Here is a 23921-nt window from a genome sequence, read left to right on the forward strand (position 1 = left end):
TTTTGAAAGAGAATACAGATGTCATTCATGGGGGTCCAAGGGCAAATCTTCTGATCACTTTGATCAATCTGGGGAGCTGATTAACCCTTCTCTGCCTAACTTAACACTTGTGTCATTTTTTACAACAGCCAGTACCGAAATCAGGATACCCAAGGCAGAGGCTATGCTTGCAGTAGTGAGTTAAACCTTGTTGCAATTGTCCCCCAGCACCAAGACCAACAGGATACAGACCATGCCCAGTCATAGCCCAGGTGCTCTGTCTCCAAAGGTGGGTGAGCTCCACTGGGAATAACTCAGTGGCCAGGAACGAATGGAGAGAAAACCATTTGGCTCAGGGCAAGCATTTTTAGGGGTCTTTCTAACAGATTACCTCTACAGGCATTTGGTGTCAGCATGAGCTCAGGCACTGCTCAGTGGACTAATGCAGACATAGCCAGAAAGACCAGAAGTGCACCTGTTTTGATGCAGGTGTGTTTCCTCCTCCTTAAAGATCCTGTGCTCCAGTATTTTTGCCTGCTTAGGCAATGGTTCCAGGTCTTTCATTCACATTCCCACTACTTCTTTGAGGCCACATCCAACTGAGAAGGATTATTGTTTCCACATCCACCCTAAATGTATGCAGAGGCTTCTCTCCACCCCAGCAATGCTCTTACAAGTAGCACTTTTCATCCGCCCAGCACATGATGGGCTTGAAAGTCCTGTTATACATGGTACAGGATGCAAGCTGGTGATGATACAGCAGAAGCAAAACTGTTTGATGTTTAAATTGCAGGCATCAAAGTCAGACGAAAGAGCACATGGCCAGCATTAACATTTCTGAACTAGGTGGGAGAAGAAGCTAGGTGCAATCAATCTGTTCTCTGGTCATTATTTGACTGTTACATTGGGTCATTTCTCCTCAGGAAGGAGAAGATACAGAGAAACACTAGCTTTATCTGGCTCTGAAACCTTCACATTTGAGCATGGAAACCATTGCTTAAGAGAACAAATAAATAAAAGTACTTGTAGAATTAAGGTTTGGTGCATGCATGCAGTTTAAAGAACCCCCACACAACTTTTTTTTTTATAGCATCATATATCAAAGCAGGCATCGGATCTTTACTCCTTTAATTTTATATATAACCCTTAACTAATTATGTTTTTCTTTTGTCTTTCCCTACTTTGCCAGGACCTCCTGAATGGAAAAAAAGCAACCTTCCTGCCCATGTAGTTTCGGATTAAGCACACCTCTTAAGTATATCTGGAAAGGTTTGTCATAGCCTCATGAATCCCTGAATTAGCACATGAAAACGTTCACAATCTGTCCCATAATGAAAACCATGCTTTTATGAAATAAAGCAAGTGATTCATTCTTCAAGCGAATTTTTGCAGGGTGCTGTCTCATTAAAAATGACAGAGTGACAAACTAATGACAATTATTTTAGTTGCTCCTCCTCTTGCAGTGGTATTTAGTTGGAAGTAACAGCTGAAAAGTACATTATGAGTTTCAGAGTATATTTAGACACACTAGTAGATTTGTCTTTGCATTTATATATATATATATATATTTATATATATGAAGACCAAGCACTAAATGACTAAACTGAGAAGAAGATGAAGACATGCGAGTCTTACAGTGTTTTACAGGAACTGCCATTTTCTGAAGTAATGAACTTCAATATAACGCAAAGAAAATACAGCAGGAAATTCATTTGCCATGTTGTTAAAAAAAATAAAATAAAAATCAACAACAATGAACTAAAAATATCCCAATATTTAAACATATTTAAAAAAAGGGAAAAAAAGGATTGGAAAGGAGTAGCTCAAAAAAGAATCTACTAGTGGATAACATCATTTGATGCTATGCTACAGTACAATTGTTGTTACGGAGGTATTAGTCAACATTTACTGAGACATACAGTTTCAGGCCATACAAGACCGGACACTGCTCAAGACAGAAGTCTTAAAGACACAGAAGCAGGCTGTCCCCGTGTGCCATAAGATGAGCCGGCAGGGAAGAAGACTGATGTGGCTGAACAGGGAACTTTTGCTGAGTCTCCAGAAGAAAAAGAGAGCTTATGTCCGGTGGAACGTAAGGGACAGGCAACTTGGGAAGAGTACAAGGAAGTTGCCAGCATATGCAGGGAAAAAATCAGAAAGGCCAAAGTCCAGTATGAGCTCAGCCTGGTCACTGTGGTAAGAGACAACAAAAGTGTTTTTACAAATATATTAACAGAAAGAGGAGGGCCAAGGAGAATCTCCATCCTTTACTGGATGCGGTGGGGAACATGACTACTGAGGATAAGGAAAAGGCTGAAGTTCTTAATGCGTTCTTTACTAGCCAGACCACTTATCCTCGGGGTACTCAGCCTCCCGACATGGAAGTCTGGGACAGAGAGCAGAATAAATGCCCCAAGATTCACGTGGAAACAGAGACCTGCTGCTCCACCTGGACTGTCACAAGTCCATGGGGCCTGGTGGGATCCACCCAGTGGTGCTGAGGGAGTTGGTGGATGTGAGTGCTGGGCCACTTTCCATCATCTATCAGTGGTCATGGTCATCCGGAGAGGTCCCAGACGGCTGGAGACTTGCTAATGTGACACCCATCTATAAGAAGGGTCGTAAGGAGGACCCAGGGAACTACAGGCCTGTCAGCCTCATCTCAGTGCCAGGAAAGGTGATGGAAAAGGTCATCCTTTTACATCCTTTTACATCCGCAATGTATGCAGGGCAACTGGGGGATCAGGCTCAGTCAGCATGGGTTCATGAAGGGCAAGTCCTGCCTGACCAACCTCATCTCATTCTACGACTGGGTGACCTGCCTGGTGGTTGAGGGAAAGGCTGTTGACGTAGTCTACCTAGACTTCAGCAAAGCCTTTGACACAGTCTCCCACAGTATTCTCCCGGATAAGCTGGCAGTGCATGGCTTGGACAGGTACCTGCTTTGCTGGGTTAAAAACTGGCTGGACGGCTGGGCCCAGAGAGAGGTGGTGAACAGAGTGATATCCAGCTGGTGACCGGTCACCAGTGGTGTACCCCAGAGATTGGTGTTGGGGTCCATCCTCTTTAATATCTTTATTGAGGACTTGGATGAGGGAATTGAATGCACCCCGAGTAAGTTTACAGATGACACCAAGTTGGGGGGAAGTGTAGATCTGCCGGAGGGTAGGAAGGCCCTGCAGAGGGACCTGGACAGGACTGGTTGATGGGCAGAGGCCGATGGGATAAGGTTCAACATGGCTAAGTGCTGGGTCCCACACTTTGGCCACAACAACCCCATGCAGCGCTAAAGGCTTGGGGCAGAGTGGCTCGGAAGTTGTGCAGAGGAAAAGGATCTGGGGGTGCTGGTCGATGCTCGCCTGAACATGAGCCAGCAGTGTGCCCAGGTGGCCAAGAAGGCCAATGGCATCCTGGCTTGTATCAGGAATAGTGCAGCCAGCAGGACCAGGGAGGTGATCGTCCCCCTGTACTCTGCTCTGGTAAGGCCACACCTCGAGTACTGCCTTCAGTTTTGGGCCCCTCACTACAAGAAGGACGTCGAGGCCGTGGAACATATCCAGAGCAGGGCTACGAAGCTGGTGAAGGGCCTGGAACACAAGTCCTGTGAGGAGCGGCTGAGGGAACTGGGGTTGTTTAGTCTGGGGAAGAGGAGGCTCCGGGGAGACCTCATTGCTCTCTACAGCTACCTGACAGGAAGGTGTGGGGAGCTGGGGGTCGGCCTCTCCTCACAGGTAACTAGTGATAGGACTAGAGGGAATGCCCTCAAGTTGCATCAGGGGAAGTTCAGATTGGAGATGAGCAGACATTTCTTCTCAGAAAGAGTGGTCAGGTACTGGAATAGGTTGCTCAGGGAGGTGGTGGCGTCACCATCCTGGGAGTGTTCAAGGAAAGGTTGGACCTGGTGTTAGGGACATGGCTTAGTGAATGACATTGGTGGTAGGGGGATGGTTGGACCAGGTGATCTTGGAGGTCTTTTCCAACCTTAATGATTCTATGATTCTATAATACAGCTGTCTTCTAAACATTTGCTGTATCAAAACCCAGACCATTATCAGTGTGAATCTCCACATTGTAATTCCACAACTAGACTCTAGACCTAGAGCCCAGTGAGGCTATTTCTTCTCTGGGCACTGATAAGTAACCATATGCACTTCATCTTCCTTTATGTAATAGCTATTGCAAAGTAAAAGTCAATAATATTTGAGTGCCCAACAGTTCAAGGATGCATCTCACAGTCACGTGAAAGGGGTGATTAAAGAACAACCCCGCACTTAGTGATATTCTTTAAATGCACAGGGTTAAAATTGACTGACTGTGCTGTACTACGTACATACCCCCACCAAACAAAGAGGAAGATAACCAAACAGCAAATAAAAAAACTAGTTTCATGATCCAAATGAAGTCACAAATTAAGAAATTTAAAGTTTACTGACACAATTCAGGAAATTAAAAAAAAAAAATTAAAGTTAACTGAAGCTTTAAGAGAACAGCTACAAGTATCTGAGTAAAGTCAAAGGGAAACATTTTACTACATTTTTTTTTTCAAACGTTTACAATGCTTTAGTTTCTTCTAAACAAAACTTGTTAATAATAATAATTTGGCTTTTTTTTTTCGCTTATCCTCAATGTTTTAGACTACATTTTCCTTTATATTAGTTTAGTATTAAATATATATATATATAGTGCATTTTAGCAGCTATTCAATTCCAGTGCTCGGAACATTGTTAAAAAAAAGCAGCATATTTGCTTATTAAATATGTTACGAAACATTTGGGCTACAAAAGCCTACAAAATACACTGAAAATGAAGAGGTCTGTGTTTACCTTCTTGTCAAGTGCAATTAAAACTGACTATTGTAACACTAAACTAAATAAAAGGTATGGAACAGTCCTGAAGACTGCATGGGATTACCAAAGCCTTACTTCAGCATTCCAGGTTAAAACCAGATATGGAGATTTGAAAATATTAACATGATTTTTGATAAGATTTTAAATATCAAAGCTCAGCCATATTAAACCTTGCTACATTATTGCCTTTTCAAATGCAGAGCTAGTGTTTTTTTTTTTTTTAAACTTGCTTTTCATAAGACTTGTCAAGCTAAAGCACTGTATGTAGCAATGATCTTTTATGAAATACTGAGTTTTATACCTATAACAATTATATAGGCTATGCTTACATGAAAAGAAAGATGAAGCTTGATGTATAAACTCCATGCAAATAAACAAGTCATGAATTTGAAAACGTCAGTAATGATTCAGGCTGGTTTTCAAGAAGTTACACCTTTGAAGGAAGATACTGAGCTCTGAGTCATCCAGGGAAAATTTGCCAGTATCAGAACAGAACTACCTGGCTTTTTTAAGTCATGTCAGGTGTCATGTCAAAATGTGTAGTAGACATCCTCGTGCCTCCAGCTTAAATCTGTGAGCAATTTTGTTTGTCGAAATGTAAGAATAAGCATTAAATTTTCAATAGTCTAATTTTAGTGAGGATGATGGATTTAACATTTGTGACCTTTAATTCCAGATATAAACAGCCCTAAAGCACCCCTTACCTACCCCATGATTATTTTGCATCTGTTAACTAGGAGGGAAAGTGGGCCTTAAAGGTGAAAAACACTATAAAAATAAATTGTGCTTAAGATGATTTGTAGTTGAGAAAATGCATAGCAATAACAAAACTAATTTCGGAAGCTGAACATATACATGTTTGAAATGATTTTTCACGATGAGAAATACAGAAGAGCTTCCTGTACAAGCTGCTAATCAAAACAATTTTAAATAGTATTTTCTTACAGTAAACAGCAGTTAAAAATAGCTCTTTTTGATTCTCACAGAATGAACAGAGTGAATAATTACAGCTATAATCTTCTCAGTCTCTTTCCAAAAGTTTTCTGCAGAATTATGTCATTAAGACAGCTTTCTGCAAGTAACACAACTATAATTCAATTGTACTTAATGGCTCCTTCATTTTACTGATTTTCTTTCATATTTAGGACTTTGTGAATGCTTTGTCATGGTTTGTGAAATTGATGACAAATAGAACATTAAATTTTCATTTATATATATAAAGAAACTGACTTAACGATAAAACTACAGGAAAAACCCATATACCTAATAAGGATAAAAATCCTTTAAAGAAAACTTTTTATTTAAACTCCACATCTTAAACACGGTGACAAAGTATAGTTTTGAAAACTGCATTAAGTCTGAAACTTTTGTCCCCCACCATGCCCTCCCTCCAAATAAGTGAGCCAATTTTATACATATCTACAGTATTTAATAAAGATGTCCAAACCAGCCAAAGTTCTACATAAATGTTTCAGCACTTAAAAAGAAACATTTAATTTCTTCTCACTCGGCAAAATTAAATGGAAACATAGCATTTATCCAAATAAAGAATGCATTAAACCGTTTTCCTCTATAGGAAAAGGCGGTATCTTAATATGATGATTTAATAAAAACAACAGGTTAACTCGAGAAGGTAGAAACTCTGTTCTTGTTTAAATGTTTGCCAGTTAATCATTTTGATCAATAATAAACCAGTACTTCTTTTGGAGTCTGAACAAGTATTTTAAACATTATAAGTTAATTGATAGGGTATTCTATACATTCTTTGGCTACATATGTTAAGGAAGTTAAATACACATGAAAGCTACTAGCTACAAGTACCTTAAAATAATACACATTTACAGATTATACAGGGATCAGAGTGCAAACACAATACAAGTGTTGTTTTCAGGGACTAAGTTACAACATCCATTTTTACATCCCAAACTGAAGGCTGCAGACAATCTTAACTTGAGATTCTTAGATTTAGAAATGTCCTTGCAGAGCTTCTTGACTGGCTAAGAATGCCTCAAACTAAACCGTTGCTTCATGGACTAATGTTATCATTTTTAATTATTAGATATAACCTGCAGTGTCTGTCTTTTTTTTCTTTAAAAGAATGAAGAAGTTCAGAAATTGCTCATATAAAGAACAGAAATACTGGTTGTATCCCAATATGGAATTATAACAATTTTAAATTCTTTTACGTCTTTTGAAGATCTTTAGGAAACAAAACATGAAAGCAGAAATCCATGTCAGTTTTCAGAAAAAGTTTAGGGTTATAGTGATTTTGTGAAAATGCTTAACTTTCTTCTTGCAGCATTTCTTCTATTTCTTTATCCCAGTTTTCATCACGTTTTTCTGATTCTGTCACCACCTCATACTCTTGAAGCTCTTGTTGCAATTCCTTTTCCCAATCAGCAGTCTCTTCTGTGAGAGAGAAATTATTTGTGAGAATAAACTTGATGACAAAAAATGTTGCTTATTTATATAAAACAAGATGAATTTGCACTGAGTCTCACTTATGTCCCTTGAATTTTATGGACAATCCTCCTTCAAAACTAAAGAAACCACAAGATCAGAAATTCATCTTCTGACTGACCACAGATAGGAATTAATTAATACACTAGCCTGTATTCCTGTGTGCACACTATAATAAAGAAAGATAAAAAGCGAATATATAGCTTAGCTGTAACAAGCATCCATTTGCTAACTTTTTTCCTACAGACTTTCAGTTTACTATCAATGGAATCTCCCTTCATGCTTTTAAATCTTGGGGGGATGTGGATGGAAGCTGTGCTATTTAGAAAATGAATGAAGTTATAAAGTTCGTTGAATATACTATTAAGAAAAAAACAGGATCAAATACTGTGGATAATTTTGAAGTGAAGCAATTTTTCTCCTCACTGACATTTGTAGCTAGGCAAGCCCATTTAATCCCAGTTGAAGGTAATCATATTTCATACTTCAGGGCAAAAAAATGAGTCAGAAGGCACTCCTGTGTTTTTAATCTCTGTTTAATTAACTTTGCCTATGATACGTAAGAGCGTGGGGGAAGAAGTGGGTGTTTGATGTGTTACATGTTGGTTAGTACTTCAGCCTAGAAGGTGGGTAATTCCACAGTCCAAGTCAGTAAGGCCAGCTGAGATTTCTTTGAACAAATTACTCATTAATGGATTATTGAAACACTTCCATAGAAAAATTTAGATGCAAGCTTGGCTACGTATTGGAAAAAATAGCAATTTCAAAAAACAAGGATTCAGCAACATCCAAAACACAATGAAAAATAACTTCTGGAAAACGTATTATAATTATCTACTTATAAAAGTGTCTTCACTGTAAATAGCTCATTGAGTATGGCCAGAGCTACATCATTATAGACTGTTTTTATGCTTTTTTACATCAGTATTAGTTCTCCTGAAACACTTTTTTTTTTTTTTAGAATAAACCCTGCTTTTTTTTTTTTCTTCTCAACATTGTCAAAGCTATTTATTGAATGTTAACCATTCCAAATGCATGTAAACCTTTTACAGCAAAGGCACCTGGCAAACTCAGTCTGGTGCAAAAAATGACTTTTTAGCAGGTATCACAAGAAGCTTTTACTTCCAAATACTGTACTTTACCTACATTAAATAAAGAAAAAAACACATGCACATAATGACCTATGAAAGAGAATGAAGAGAAAGGTAGACAAAACAATACTTCACCGTCACTTTCATAAAACAGCCACCTAAGAATTGTCAGTTACTTTGGACTTACACTCCTCACAGATAACATTCTGTACATGACACAGTTTGGTGGTAAGAACTATTATTAATTTCTGTAATATTTAATTGCAAAATATTTAATACAATTTGAAAAAGGGTCACAAATCTACTTTTCTAAACTTAATTAAAATATATATTTATTTTTAAATCAACCTATCTTAGAATTATTGTATTTAAGACACAGAAGGTACTAACTGCTTTACCTTCTACTACTGAGGTCTCTCCTCTCTTTTTGTCTAGCACCAGTTGTTCCATTTCTTTTCTTAGGTCTTCCTGATTCAAATTACAGGCATCAAAGGCATCACTCACAAATTCTGATACACCTGGACTTGTGGAAATCTCTTCCTCATCCTGTAATAAGATAGTGTTGTAAAAGCTTACCCAAAAAGTGGGAGGATAGAATGTCACCAATATAAACTTTCAAATGACTGCCTTTTAGTTACAGCCAGAAAAAAAACCAAACCAAAACAAAACAGAAAACCCAACAAACCAAATGCATTACCCTGACAATTCTTTTCCTGCACAGGCTATTTTCCTTTAAGACCATTTTTTGTACAGCTAACAACAGACACTTAATCTGAAAACGATCTGCTTTTCATCCTAGGCCCTTTCTGCATTCTCTTAAAAACTTTAAAACTGTTTTCATAGTGTTCAGAAACAATACTGAACTCATAAGTAGTTTAGAAAAGTACGTAAGACTGATACTAAATTTTGACCATTAATTCAATAATAGTTTTCTACACACAAATAAGATTAAGAGAAGACTCTTCTTCAGAAATGTTTCTCGCTTAATTTAGTCCACTGCGTATTATTGCCAAGTGAATGCACAGATCTGCTTTGCCAAGTGTTCTCTGGCACTGATTTTACAGTTCAGAAATGAACAAGGGTCATTAGGTATCTAAGGTGAAGTTTTCTGTAGTGTCAAAGCTCTTCTTGCTGTTGCAACAAAATAATGTTGCTATGGCAATGCATAATTTAGATTTCCCACATTTATGCTCGACACTGCTGAAGAGTTGGACAAAACATAGTACACATTTTTATGAAGGTATCCACTGTGCCTAAATACAACGCAAACCTTCTACTCTGAAGATTTTAGAAATGCTACTGTGAAGAGTAAAAATATCTTTGTTATTGTAACGTGCAGGATACTAATGAAAGGATACTTCAGATAAATTACTATTTCTTCTACTGAAAATGAATATTATGGCAGAACAGCAGCAAGTTAGAACTGGACTGTCAGATATTATTACAGTTTCAACTTACTCAAAAGGATGCATAATTAACAATGAAATAACAGTTTCACATAATAAATGCCAGATAAATACATGTTTTTACCTCTTGAGATTTTATCTGAGGCTTTATTGTAACAGGTGGTGTTTTTGGCCGTATTGTTTCTAGCAAGAGAGAGAAAATCATAGATTACATGTAAATACATAACGAGTAAATGAAATCTCAACAGATACTAAATATAGAAGGAAACACTATTTTTAACTTGAATGAATCCTGGTGGTTAGAGGCTGAGTTCATCTATAAGTGGTAAGGCATTTGCAACAAACAAAACCTAGAGAAGGAAATTTCTGATCTTAATTAACTGAGGCAAATTCAGCAAACCATTTACTTATTATGAATCCAAAGTTAAATCGCTGGAACCCCTCTGCCCCATTAAACAATCCAAAGAACCACATAAATAGGAACAGCTGGAAATGGGGAAAAATGTTTTCTATAAAAAACTCACAGATTGCATCACATGCTGCGAGATATTTCAAGTACAAACATGTAGACTTCCTCAGGAAATACAGGTACCACCTACCATGGAACTTACCAAACTTCCCTGCTTGGGTACTACTACTGACATGGGTACCAGCTCTTACATACAGCAGACTATCTGCACACATACCCCTAAAACTACACAAGAGTGCTCCGGAGTCTCACCTTTCACACAGGCAGAAGTCATTGAAAAACAAACCCTAGAAGGTGTTCCAGATTTCCTAAAACTCACTGCGCATTCTCAATGTAGCAGCAAGGTACTGGGAAGACAATGATTGTTGACAAAGAAGTACAGATCTTTTTCTTGGTAGATAAAGGAACACCCCAACTTTCCTCCTCATGTCACTAGTGGGGTAGAGGGTTAACAATAAGAGATGGCTGCAGGAACAATTAACATGCTGGGCAGGTTGTAGTAGTGATGGAGTGCTTGCTTAGCAGTTTATTTGTTTAAACATGCAAAGCAGCTGTGAGCTTGCAGCTGTGTTTATTGCAGTGTAGCCGGGTGGACCTTTCCTGCTTACTCAGTGATTTCTGAAGAGGGAATTTTTCAGGTTTAATTTCCAAAATTAAGATCAGCTCTAATTAAAATAATTCTCTAATTGGTAGCTGTCACAGCTTATACAGCTCATCTGCTAAACGGCCACTGCTCTGTCACATCCTCTTTTCTCCTTCCCCTCCCTAAATCTTCACAGGATCTGTTCTTGTACCCAACACCACGTCCAAAGAGGCTCCACTATTCCCAGCCAGGGGAGGCTGTGGAACACTGCACTAGCGCTTTGCTGCTCAATGGGCACCCAAAGCACTGGGCAGAAGAGGTGCCTTGGGCTCCACCTCCTTCTCTCATGCAGAAGCAGCACAGCAGCGCTGTGCTAGGCCGTGCACCAGTCTAATGCAACTAACGTACCATTGGCACTGCTCTGCGTCTACTGGCCTAGCATCGTACCCTCTGCTGCTGATGTGCTCCCTGCCCATGAGGTAACTTAACTCCCAAGTAAATAGCTCTGCCTGAAGGAGCGGAATCTAACATTGTCATAGAACTTACATGCATAGAGTTTCTAGGTCAGAACATGAAAAGCTTTCCATTTGTTCCTTTTTTCCTCCTTCACATGAATCATGCTAGTTAAACTTTGTGAAAACAACACGTAAAGAGGAGACAGATAGAGATAAAATGAAGGCAATTAATTCTGTTTTGTAGACTTAGCTTTACGAGACACTCTGAATATTATGAAAAGTTACCAACAGGCAAGTATTGCTAGTTTTACCCCCCCCCAATTAGGGAAGCCAACCTTCAAAAAGGTCATATAAAACAAAACCAACACAGATGATTCAGAGCTCCTACGCCTAGGAAGTCTCGAAATCAAACAAAACATATTTACTGTAGTTTAGTAAATGTATCTTTCCATTGCATAAAATATAGCCATTAGGATGGTTAACCTATCTGCATATCTCTATAGCAGTCTTCTGAATCATATGAGAACCTTCACAGGCCAAAAGATGCTATATATTTTTCCCCCCAAAATGAACATATGTTTTGTTTTCAGTCACAATGGTAAAGTTTTACTGGAAGAGCTCTTTGGGTATAATCCAGCAACTTTCTCTAGCACTTTCTAAGCACTTGGATGACTCAACAATGACAGTTTTGTTGTTCAGTAAGTTCAGTTGCCCTGTCTCTCCTGTAGAATTGAGACACTTCCACCAGAACAGACATGGCTTGGCAAATTTGAGTATTGAACTTTTTTTTTAAAAAAAACAAGGTTGTAAAGGAAACCTTCAGCATTTTAATTAATGACAGAAAAAAACTTTTATTTGACTAGCCAATCAGCCACAACAGTGATAGCTTTCTTTTTTTCTGGAATTGGTTTACTGAAGCAGTGATATGCAGAAACAGAAATCAAAAAGCTCAGGGGTAAGGGGAAGCTTACTAATAGTAAAAAGGCTTTGCAAGGAGTATGCTTATCAACTATAATGAAGAAAATCTTTTGGCAGAACTTTTCTTTTCTGGTCTTTCCAAATGCAACCAAAAGAACTAAAAGGCAGTAATAAATGAAAGGATACAATATAAAGATTTACTGTGAGGCACTACAGACACCAGAGAAGACAGTAACCACTCTTAATAGTCTACAATACAACCCTATCAGTTGGTGTAATGAAAAAACCAAAGGAAAAGAAATCTAAAAGGAAATCCAAAAGAAAAAGAACAAAATTACCACTACCAACAACAAAAACAAGCCAAACCCCCAAACTCTCAAAAAATAAAGACGTCCAAGAAGAAAAAATTATATAAATGCATTTAGATGGCAGTTAGGTGTAAAGGTTTATGAAACAGTGAGAATCCCAGCAATTTCCTGAGTTGGATGGCACCTATACAGGGTAGCAGTAAACACAATTTGCTCATAGGATACGACAAAAATGGGGGCTGAATGCGGTGAGACTGTAGGAATGCTACGAGATGAACAGTTAATTAGGAAACAAGCTTAAGTACAGCCTGCACCAGAAGCTAAAGACAGAAAATCTCTACTTTGATTAAAGAGTTAGCGTAAGGCATTGAAGAACAGTTCTGTTATACAAGGAAAAAAAATAAAGTTGCAGCTTCCACAAAAACAAATCTTGGGGGGTTCTCAGTTAACTCTTGGTAAAAAGTGACTGTGTTTTCTTTTTTCCTTTTATGTTTTCCTTCCATCTTCATTTTGTTTGATTTTTTTTTTTTACACAGACATCTAATAATTATATGAACTTTGTCAAGAATTAACATCTTTGAGGCTGTTTTTCATATACAGTTGACTTTTTTTCACCCATCTCAAACTATCCTTCCTTTATAATTGCTGACCAGTTTATAGCTTCCTGAAGAAATGACTTTTTGGCCCATATTTTGATAAGCATAAGGGTTAAGAAATGCATGAACACATGAACAATATTTTATGAAAAATCAGAAATCCTAAATAATGCTAGTTATCAATAGTATTACTATACGTCTTGTCTGATTTCCAATTAATGCAATTAAGTATGGAAATAGTATACAAAAGGAAGAAAAACACGGTTCATGGTTTTGGGCAAGCAAAATATAAGGCACCTATGACAAGATGCTAGATTTACATGAGAATACAGAGCTACATGACATGTAAAAATCAGATGAGTAGACTTTAGTAATCATTACTAGTAAAAAAAAAGTACAGAATTGAAGCTACTTATGCAGGTAAGATTAAAGAGAGAATGTGAGTGCAAATGATCAGGAGGAGTCTGTCAAATAGACAGACAGACAAAATAGACAAAACCATACAGCACAGCACAAAAGAGCAGGAGACTATCCACCGAAACAGTTGCCACAGAGGCAGGGAAGGTGACACCAAAAGGCAGCACCTTTAGCAGAGTCAAAGTCATCTGTGATTATACAGCTATGGAACAAGGACTCCACTGACTCCACTCTGCTTTGTTCATTCTAGAGGGTCTTTGCCTGTGCTAACACACACACACACGCTGAACAAATCCTACGAGAAAGAAACAGAATGAGGCAAAGTGACAAAGGCATGCACACGCACAAAACAAAATCAAACAAAAAAACAACTTGAGGAAACTACAATCCTTTTTGAAAAAAGTACCTTCTATGCAACATGCCAGCCCAGCTCTGTAATCTCCCAATAACCTTCCCTGCAACCCAAGATTTAGCTGCCTATATCCAAGGAACCAGGGCCCAGATGAGTAACCTTGGCTCAGATTGTGTGGAAAATTACCAAGTTGAGCAAGAATGCTGTGAGAAAGCCTGTAAAAAGTTAAGAAAGGTGATATTAGAGACTGAAGTAGCATTACAAAGATGGGATCATTAGTAGTGTAAAGACTAGAGAGGAAAACTATCAACATGGAAAGATATATCTGAAAGAGGGAAAACGGAGTCAGCTTGGCACTGATCAGCAGGTTGTCAGTCAGGCTGGCAAGGTCATGAGGACAACATCAGCACTAGTGGATTTGATGATGATTTTTTTTTTTTTTAATCTGGGGATACGCAAATCTTTCCAAGGTACAGCAAAGGCTTTATCCTCCTGCCCAGTGCCTATTCCACCTGCAAAAATTCATTGGAGGTGGTGAATGTAACCTAGCTCAGGCTATTATTTTATGAGCTACTAGATATCTTTTGTGTCTTAGCCAGTAACTGCTTCGTACTCTTAAGCCGCACATATTCCTGCAGGAAGAATTTGTTTGCATGCAGGTAAAGATGCCCAGTGACTCAAAAGAGGGTCAGTAAGAATGTATTGCATACACTGATCAGCATAACTGAAGAAACATACGTTAAGGTGGCTTTTTTATCTCAAGGTTGAATCTTGGACAGCGTTATGTACTGGTCTTCCTCCATTTCTATAACACATTGCATGCCTTTCCATGTCCTACGTGCCTCTGCCACCACAGTAATTTTACCCCAATATCACTAACTTACTTCTGTTTGACCTGAGGCCTAAGCAAAAGAACATGTGCTGAGACAAGCGAGAGCAAAGGGCATGCTGGGTTGGCTAGGAGCTGTTATCTGTCAGGTGAACCAAAGGTACCTGGGACTTCTGGCAGGTCAAAATAGTGCACCAGAAACCACTGGTGGTGGAGAGCCGTTATAAGCAGAGTATAAAATTTCATCTCTTGAGACTTGCAGTCTTCTTCCAAAGTTGGCTGAAATTGCAAAACCGGTTAAAAGCACTGGGAGCCCCCTTCCCCCCTTCTAACAAACAGACTGAGTATGATGAGAGAAGTCCTGATTTCATAGAAAATCAAGGATAAAAATTCTGTCACATGATGCATACAGTCAGTAGGCACGACTTTAACTTAATAACCTGTGCCAAAACAAATTTCTTCCACACCTGTCAGTTGACTATCCTCTTCTCTGCCTTTGTTCTCTTCTTTCCCTGCTGCTTGCTGTTGAGCAGCAAGTGCGGTGAGCTGTGCAGATTGTTTAATTAGGGACACTCTGTAGAAATAATTTCTCCAGAACACCTCCTCCTTTACACTATAGAGAGAGAAACAGATATTGATTACTACATTTGGAAATATGTTTGCTTTCACCATCTAGCAATGAACTAAAAATAAATATGCAGAGGAAAGGGTTAAGCAGAGCTGCCTCAAGTGAAAACTTAGAAATTTGTGATATAAGCAATTAAAAAAAAAAGTCTATCATTATAAAAATTCTTGATCTCTTCCACAACAGTTACATTGTCTGCTCAAAACCAGTTTCTCTTGCTTGCAATACTACTGTTTTGTATTATTTTGTCATTTCTCCAGGGAGCCTCTGACTATCTGTAATCATCTCTTGGGGGTGTCAATTACATCCTTGGATATGAATTTTTTTGTTGCTGCATTTACCTTTGTTTGGGAAAAAGGTTTTCAACTATTTACCGCACTAGACTTAGAAAAAAAATTAAGACTTCTCCTATACTAAAAACAAGGGGTCCTTAGTAGTTCCAAATTTGTAAGACTTCTGTTCTTTACTTTAATTGCTAAACTGCAATGCACGTGCAATATCCCATGTATTTGAAACTGGTAGATATAAAATACATACAGAGGAAGTACAGAAAGAATTGAAGGAAGTAGAAAAAAAGGTTGTAAGTTAGGAATATTTACAGATACATTAAAAGTACTGTGTTATACAGTTACCAGCAAAAATTACTTACTGTTTAGGGACGAGATCAAACCTCATCCTATTGAGAAGCTGATCTTCTTGTAACATCACCATCGCAACAGGGTACATTTGATCAAAGTCAAAATTAAACTGAACACCTGCTGGAGGATCCCTCAGAAAGTTTCGTTTATCCTTTGAAAAACATATGACAGTTAACTAATATCAAAAAAAGGTTATTGCTTTTCACACACCACCACCACCAAATCCCACTTCTGACATAATTCTATTACAGCACAAAGCTGTAAAGCTTTTTATAAAAATCAAAAATCATACTGTTGATCTACTTTGACTCAAGTTAATGCTGAAATAAATCCTGCTTACTTCGCACAAGATCAGTACTGTGACACACATTTAAAGAAGTATTTTGAAAATAATTTAACAATGTCAGACAAACTTCCTTTAGAAAAACAAAAGCAGTTTTAATCTTTCCAACAACAAAAAAACAGATAAATACTTACTGCTGATAAGGCCAGTATTTGTTGTTGAATTGTCTCTTCTTCATTGCTGTCTACCCAAGGAGGAACTGCTGCTTCTGTTATTGAAAGAAGGAAAATATTTGCATTTGTACTACTTTAAAAAACAAAAGTCTCAAAAATAAGTAGACTTGCATCAGCAAGTTAGTTCATTGTTCCTTTTTCTTAAACTAAGCTTCAGGCACAAGACATCCATAAGACCACTGTAGGCCTGGATCTTTGCTTATCAGAGGTAAAGAAAAAATTTAAATAGTTGCTGATTTCTGTAATTATAAAACAAAAACTGTGGAGGTTTCTTCAGTGTCAGAATTTACTGCCTCTTTGTTTAGTTACTGAAGTAAAGCTGTGTAACTGTGTAAGCTGCCTGCAAATAGAAATTTCTAGACTCACTTTAAACATGTAAACTTTGCCTAAATTAAAATTTCAAAATATTTATTAGCATATTAATTTTCTGATAACCAGAGGACACCAATTCTTCACCTATGGTGAAAAATACAGATTTATTACAAATTACAATGAATTATACATTGAAAAAGCATACTGCAGCTGACCTGATTTACATATTTACACAGATGCTTCCAGAATAATTCTGTAGCCTGCACACAGAGAAAATAAACTATTCTAGATGTATAAAACTTTATTAATCTCTTCACTGCCGATGCAAATTCAGCCCGCAGAGATACTATAATTCATCCGAACGAGTTAACACAATTCTTGTGCACTCAATTATCTATGCGTATTTACTTGATCTAAGCAAACTTTTACCCACGTGGATTCACATGCTAACGTGAATGCTAATCCATTAGGCCATGCTAATCCATTAGGCCATCTCTCTCCCTGTCTCCTCTTTCTTGTCAATGTAGCCACCCAGTTTCATGAAACTTGTAGGAATATTTCATCAGATTCCAAAGTTTACTCACAAATACAAGATTAACAATAAAGCCACTAATTATTCAAACTGTAACAAATTATTATATCCAGGTAACACATTAAAAGAGATATAACCCAAATGATGAAGCATAATGTAGAAAAAAGTGCCTATTTTAAAGTCTCAGATACATCCACTTGTCTTAATAGTACATGGGTGGATAACTCATAGGATTTAGATCACAGATAATTACAGAGCAAAAGAGTTACGGGAAAGCAAAAGAGCAATTATGCCTTTAATGTAAGCAGAGCAACTACTCCTACAGTGACTCATTAAATATTACAGTGCAACCCCTAACCCGTGTTTTTCATTTCATTAAGAAAACGTGACGCAACTGCCAAAACTCAAAAGAAAGGTAATCAGCATGACTGTTTTCAATAAATACACAGGCTTGAAATTCAAAACAACCGTAAGGCAACAGCTTTGCTAGCACACTGATCTTTCAGTTGATTTCAAAAGTTGAATTTGGTTAAAAAGCCAAATCTAAACTTACAAGACAACGTAACGATGACATCACTTAAAAATGTCATCTTCCTATCCCACCAAATATATAAAGTTCTGCCATATAAATGTTTCGTTAAACAGAGATCTGATGGATTAGGCCTAGATATAGCTCAGTTACCCAGCCCTCAGAAAATTTTAGTTTATGCAGTATCGTGCATTATTCAAAATAGTTTATATTACCTGATTTTTTTGTTTGCTGTTCTTGGACAAACTTCTTTTGTTCCTTCTGAAAGTCTCCAATAATTGTCTAAAATAAAAATTATGGAACCACAATAAACAAACTCGCTTCCTTTGTTTCATGTCTGTTCAGAAAATGCTTTCAAATACTTCTCAGTAACACATTCTTGTATGTCTTCTCTCAGGCCCTTTCTGTAAGTTAAGGACTCTTTGCGGCAATCATACATTCTGCTTTGCTCAAGCATTTGATTTTGCATTTAAACTAAATGAACTCTTTCAAAAATTACATTTATAACTTTATTAAGTTCAGGGGACAAAGATCACAACGGAAAGTCCCAGTTTATGGACTTAACCTGAACATCAGCATACCGTGCATACCTTTCCCTCCTTACATATCAGACAGACAGACTGTTTAGACCTATTTAAACGTGTTTTAAGAAAGACTAAGAACTTAAAATACGCTTGGTCTTAGGGTAAGATTCAAGACTTGACTAAGAAATAAATCCATTGCAATAAATCAGACTTATAAAATTGTCAAGTATGACTTTCAGAAGGTGTGCTTAGCTGAAATCAAATAATTTCTCCACCTATAACGGTGACAAATTTTCATCATAAAATTACATTCAGAAATATCCTTTATAGAAATTAACATTGAAAAATAGGGAATGGTCATGGAAGAGTTATACACTTGATGTAAAACACAGCATTGTGCATTTTGCGGCAAAAGTTTCAGAGATTTAGAATCATAGAATCATTTTGGTTGGAAAAGACCTGTAAGATACCTGGTCCAACCTTTAACCTAACACTGGCAAGCCCAACGTGTCCCTAAGCAAGACCCATGTCCCTAAACTCTATATCTACACATTTTTTGAAGACCTCCAGGGATGGTGACTCAACTGCTTGCCTGGGTAGCATGTTCCAATACTTCACAACCCTTTCAGTAATGAAATTTTTCCCAATAACCAACCTAATCTTCCCCTGGTGCAAACTTGAGGCCATTTAAAACAAATTTCATAGGTAGGAATGCCATAACCTATTTAACAATGCAAATGTTTTTCTGTACTTGAAAGCACAGGCAAAAAAGAAAAAGGAATATTGCTGGAAATTAGAAGTGAATACTTAAACCTATTGTAAGATATTTCAAGATACAAATTTTAAGAAGTAATCAAACGGATCAACAAGTTGCCAAAAAGCATGTAAGATGTCAGGAAAAATCATGATGAATACCTATCAATTTTTTTTTTTTTTTAATTCAACGCCCCACCATTTCAGCTTAAGGTTAGTATCAATGAGAAAGCTATTGTAGTGCCTATTATAATAATAAATCATTGTGGTTCCTTCTGGGTGTAAGTTACATGATTTTTTAGCATTTATAGAATAAAATAATTGATATGGTTAAGAGAACAGCTTTAGGATGCTATAGAAGCTATAATCCTATTTCTGCCATATGTAAACTTTTAAGTCAAAATACAGAATTTACATTACCTAAAGTACAGAGAAAAGAAAATGAAACTTTAGGCGTAAGAAACTGTCACTAAGTACCTACAGCATATTTTATGAGTGCTACTGCTTGTGTAATAAATGATCAAATAACCTTCTTAGTCTATTCTTCCCTTTTTTCCCCAGCATCATTAAAAATTAAACCATAACAGAAATTTAAAGTGTGTTTTGATGATTAATTTGGAAAAAGGACACAAACATTTATTACAACAAAAACTGAATCTCATTGTATTAAAAAAAAAAGTAATTCTTTAGTTTCTGGGAAGGGGTGTCTGAGAGTAGCAGTAGGATGGGGCTAGCTGTATCTCCTGTGCCTGGCACTCCCGGATGCACAGTTCCACTACAACTGGCTTGGTTTTGGCCACTTCCCTTCCAAGCTACCTTTCCTCTACAAAAACACTTGCTGCAGAATTAAAGCAACGGGAGCCTGCAGCCAAGAAATGGGAGGGCAAGAGATGAATGGCAGGGTGAGGGAAAAGAACAGGACCATAGCAAGGTGTTTCATTAGCTCACTAGGTCTTATGAACACATACCTGTATAGCTCTAGGCCCTTACTACACAATATCCACAAAGCTGACCTCATTCTGAATCTTGCTACAGAGATACATTTATGAGACATGCTACAGCATTTCCTCTTCCCACTTAATTGGAAAAAGAAAAATAACTACGCATCTCCCAACTGTCTGTCTCTAATTCTTCCAGCCTTTTCCCCTATTTCATCACTTTATGTTTTCTGCTGTTCTTTCTCCAGTATATTTACATCCTGAAGGAAGTAAACACAGGTGCAGCATTGAGTAAAGCAGATTTGACTTTTTTTTGCACACTTATCCTGAATGAACATTTCAGTCACATCATTTATCGTGACAGGAGATACCTGTAAATGAAATACGCAATTGCTAAAACCAGCTTAAAGAAATGTTATCACATGCTGGATTTGTTACACATTACCAGGACAGTATGCAAGCAGATCTTTCAGATAAAGTATCAAGAAATAAAATACCTTATCAATGATACTGTCGATTTTTCCTTCTTCTACAGACTTCTTTATGGTCTGTGCTGTTTCGGCAACGGATTCAGATATCTTTTTTGTGGCAGCAGTGGCGAAATTGAAGAGGTAACCTTTCACAGATGAGAAGGACAAGAGTTGAAAAAAGGTATCTTTACATCCAGTTCTCATACTAATATCACATTTCTCTTTATACGTTTGGATACATACTTGAAGTCTTCTTTCAAAATCATTTAACCCAGCTCTGACCTCCAAAGAAATCCTAAAATCCTATTCTTATCCCTTTCTAGTTCACATCTTCTCTAGTCTAGACAATGATCAAACCATATATTTGATCAAAGTTTTCTGGGAAACAAATCTCTATACTTGAATGTTGATTACTAAATCAAACACTCCTAATTTCTCTTGACACACTGCTTTTCAATCAATATTCGGAAACAATGGCTTTCATAATTTCACTTAAGTATTTCTGAGACCTTAAGCAATGAAGTAACTCTAGCAACAGTATTAAAATAATTATATTTTTTAGAATATCAACATGCACAATAAAGTCTGATGAAGCGAGACAAATGAATGCATGAAAAAGTCCTGGTAAGTAACACTTCACATTCCTTCAAAATTCTTAAGACTGAAGCTTGGTGTTGGTGCTTGCCCTTTTCTATTTCCCACTGTGGTGGTGTTCTAGCTCCATTAGAAACAGTGTGACAATGTTTGTTTTTCTAAATATGTTCAGTGGGAGAACAATTACTTTAAAAACTGTAACTAGCGTTTTCTGTATTGGCAGTGCTGAAGGGCAGAAAGGTGGCAGGGAAGGAACTATGTAGCACAGGCAGTTGCTTGTATTGTTAGCTTACAATTAAAGGAGTCAGAACAAAGGCAAGCAGCAAGAGGTCTACCAGGAACCTTTAGAAACGTTAAATACCAGTTTATTGACAGAGGATCTTAAAAACAACATTGACACTGTTTATTTCTCAGATAATTACGCAATGTCACAAACACTTTATTACGTTTAATCAGATCTATTATTACTGTAATATCACTGCTGTGGTATTTACAATGTCAGTAAGTGCTATAGTAAATAATATAATTCTAGGGTTAGAAGGAGGGAAGTAGTAATGGTGGACCTAAATTGCATGGTCGCTACCGAAGATACACTTGAAGCATTAGTAAGAACACAAAACACGTGGGACAATAAGGATCTTTCAGTTATCCCGGAACTGACCCGCACTTTTATACACGGGGCTTTCAAAAACAAACATCACTTCTGTTTAAAACAAACAAATGAAAAAACACCTTCATTTTCAGGAAGGGTCTCACAAAAATTCAAGTTCCTTATCAGTTAGCAATGTAACAAATAACCTTACCACATGAAAAAAAATGTTTTAACACATGGTTGCTCACCACTGGTAGAATGAGTTACTTTGGAACATTCATGTCACCTTCTGGAAAGCTGACTGTCGTTCTCTGAAGCACATAAAACATTCTTTCTTAACGATACCACCAAATTAATACTGAAAAATGGAGAGGCCTAGCTATCCGTTAAACCAGCCATTTTTTCATACACAACTTCCTTCTGTAAGGCACAGAATGGTGGCAACCGAACTTCCTACAATAACTTGCCCATATCTTTGCCATCTGTTATCAGGCTTCACATCCCATCACATGCTTGATAAAAAAAAACCAACATGCCTATCTACTACCCTTCATATAGACAGAAATACAGTATCCCTCTTGGGACAGTAGAGGAAGCAGCAGCCTACTGGATTGTTTCCTCCTCACAAGCTTTTATTGGTTATTTTACGTATCCATGGAAGCTTCCTTTGCAACGCAATTGTTTTGCATTTGATACGCAATTGCTTTAAGTGCAAAACAGTCTGAAACATTTGCTGCCTGGCAACTTTTTGGTATTGAGCAAAGTGCTTTTGGCCAGTCCTGAAAACAGTCTGAAAAGCAAAATGTTTTTTTTTCTTTCCATTAAGGATGGGCATTCTTCTTATGCCAAGGCACTTACAAAGCCCCTGTACGACGTGGTACTTAACCTTGGAACGGAATTAGTGGTGGAAAAACACTTTGACTTTCAAATGAAAGAGAAAGTTTTGGTTCCTCTTACAAATCTATGCCTGTATTAAGAATATACACCTAACAATACGTTTATTGTTAATTTGTAATGACAAATTCTCCTATCCTTTCTAATGACATATTAAACAAAAGAACAAATATAAGGCTTCGGGTTTTATCAGTAGAATACTTTTTAAGTGCTAGGGGAGTCTTTCACACAGCTACCTTGGTCATTAGTCATGCAAATATTTCTAGGGTTATCACGTGTTACAGTAGTGACGTCCCAATTCTTACAAAAGGACCTTTCCACGACAGTCTTTTCTGGTGTCACAGGGAATGTATGCATGCATCTGTTTATCAAAGTTTCTTTATCAGAGCAAGTTATAGGACGGACTTTTTTATCCATAACACTCAATACTTATTCTTCTGAAAATTCAAAGTATTTTTTCCCTCCTGGACAATCGGAGGGGACAGCAGATTAGGTTCTACTTAGATGAACAACCAGGCAAGTGTCTGACCAAACTACACAGATAATTTGCTGCGTTTCAGAAACCCAGGACAAGTACGTTAAAGCAACACCTCAGACTAATGTCACAGAAGATCAGGGCACCAGTGAGAAACACCTTGCCTGCAGAGCCCTGTTTTGGGGGAGTTTTACTTAAGAATCTACAACAGCAGTGCAGAATCCTTGCCTACAGCCCTACCTCACAAGGGATAAGCCCCCCGAAATCATCAAAAAATCATTATTTTCCTAGGAAAGATGACAAAAACGCAAAGGCACCACTCCTGCAGCGACAACAGGACCAGCGGCTAAGCAGGCCCCCTTTAGGCACCGGGAGGACGGGGACACTCGGGCCGGGGGGTACCGGAGGGGAAGCGGGGCGGTGGTGGCGGCGTGTGGGGGTTTCCCCCCCAGCCCCCGGCACGGCGGCGGGCCGACACTCACTGCCGAGTCCCTTGGCCTGGCTGAGGAGCGCCTCCGAGTCCGCCGGCTCCTGGCTCCGCACGGCTCCGTCCTCCTCCTCCTCCCGCTGCTTCCGCTCCTCCTCCTCAGCGGGGCCGCCGCCCTCCTCGGCCGGCAGCAGCAGCTTCTCCTCGCCCGCCCGCTCCAGCCCCAGCCAGCTGCCCAGCCCGCGCAACATGGCGGCCGGCCGCTTAACGGCGGTTAACAGCAGCGCCCCGCCGGCCAACGGCCGAGCCCCCCCCGCTCCTTCCGCATACGTTACTTCCGGGTGGGCGTGGCCCCCGAGGCGGGGCGGGGCTCACAACCCCCGCCGCGGCGG

At 38.3% G+C, this 23921-nt stretch overlaps 1 protein-coding gene across 1 annotated transcript; it reads right to left on the minus strand.

The window, feature by feature from the left end:
• Window positions 1-6105: 6105 nt before the first annotated feature.
• On the minus strand, window positions 6106-23861 carry SYAP1 (synapse associated protein 1). The gene is made up of 9 exons (XM_048066703.2): window positions 23585-23861; window positions 20575-20693; window positions 18078-18144; window positions 16451-16524; window positions 15985-16124; window positions 15178-15323; window positions 9908-9966; window positions 8776-8923; window positions 6106-7235 (listed from the first exon to the last, which is right to left on the minus strand). The coding sequence occupies exons 1-9, from the start codon at window positions 23778-23780 to the stop codon at window positions 7108-7110; spliced, it is 1077 nt and encodes a 358-aa protein (XP_047922660.2). The 5' UTR covers window positions 23781-23861; the 3' UTR covers window positions 6106-7107.
• Between the last annotated feature and the right edge of the window lie 60 nt (window positions 23862-23921).

The sequence above is a fragment of the Anser cygnoides genome, chromosome 1, assembly GCF_040182565.1.
Source record: "Anser cygnoides isolate HZ-2024a breed goose chromosome 1, Taihu_goose_T2T_genome, whole genome shotgun sequence".
NCBI classification, from domain to species: Eukaryota; Metazoa; Chordata; class Aves; order Anseriformes; family Anatidae; genus Anser; species Anser cygnoides.

What these genes read in the sequence shown, in the direction of transcription:
- SYAP1 (XM_048066703.2), bottom strand. Translation starts at nt 23,780, where the DNA reads ATGTTGCGCGGGCTGGGCAGCTGGCTGGGGCTGGAGCGGGCGGGCGAG. An exon ending in AAATACTGGCCTTATCAGCA is followed by an intron (nt 16,125 to 16,450) that starts GTAAGTATTTAT and finishes TGTTTTTCAAAG; the next exon opens with GATAAACGAAACTTTCTGAG. An exon ending in CTCAGATAAAATCTCAAGAG is followed by an intron (nt 8,924 to 9,907) that starts GTAAAAACATGT and finishes ATCTTATTACAG; the next exon opens with GATGAGGAAGAGATTTCCAC.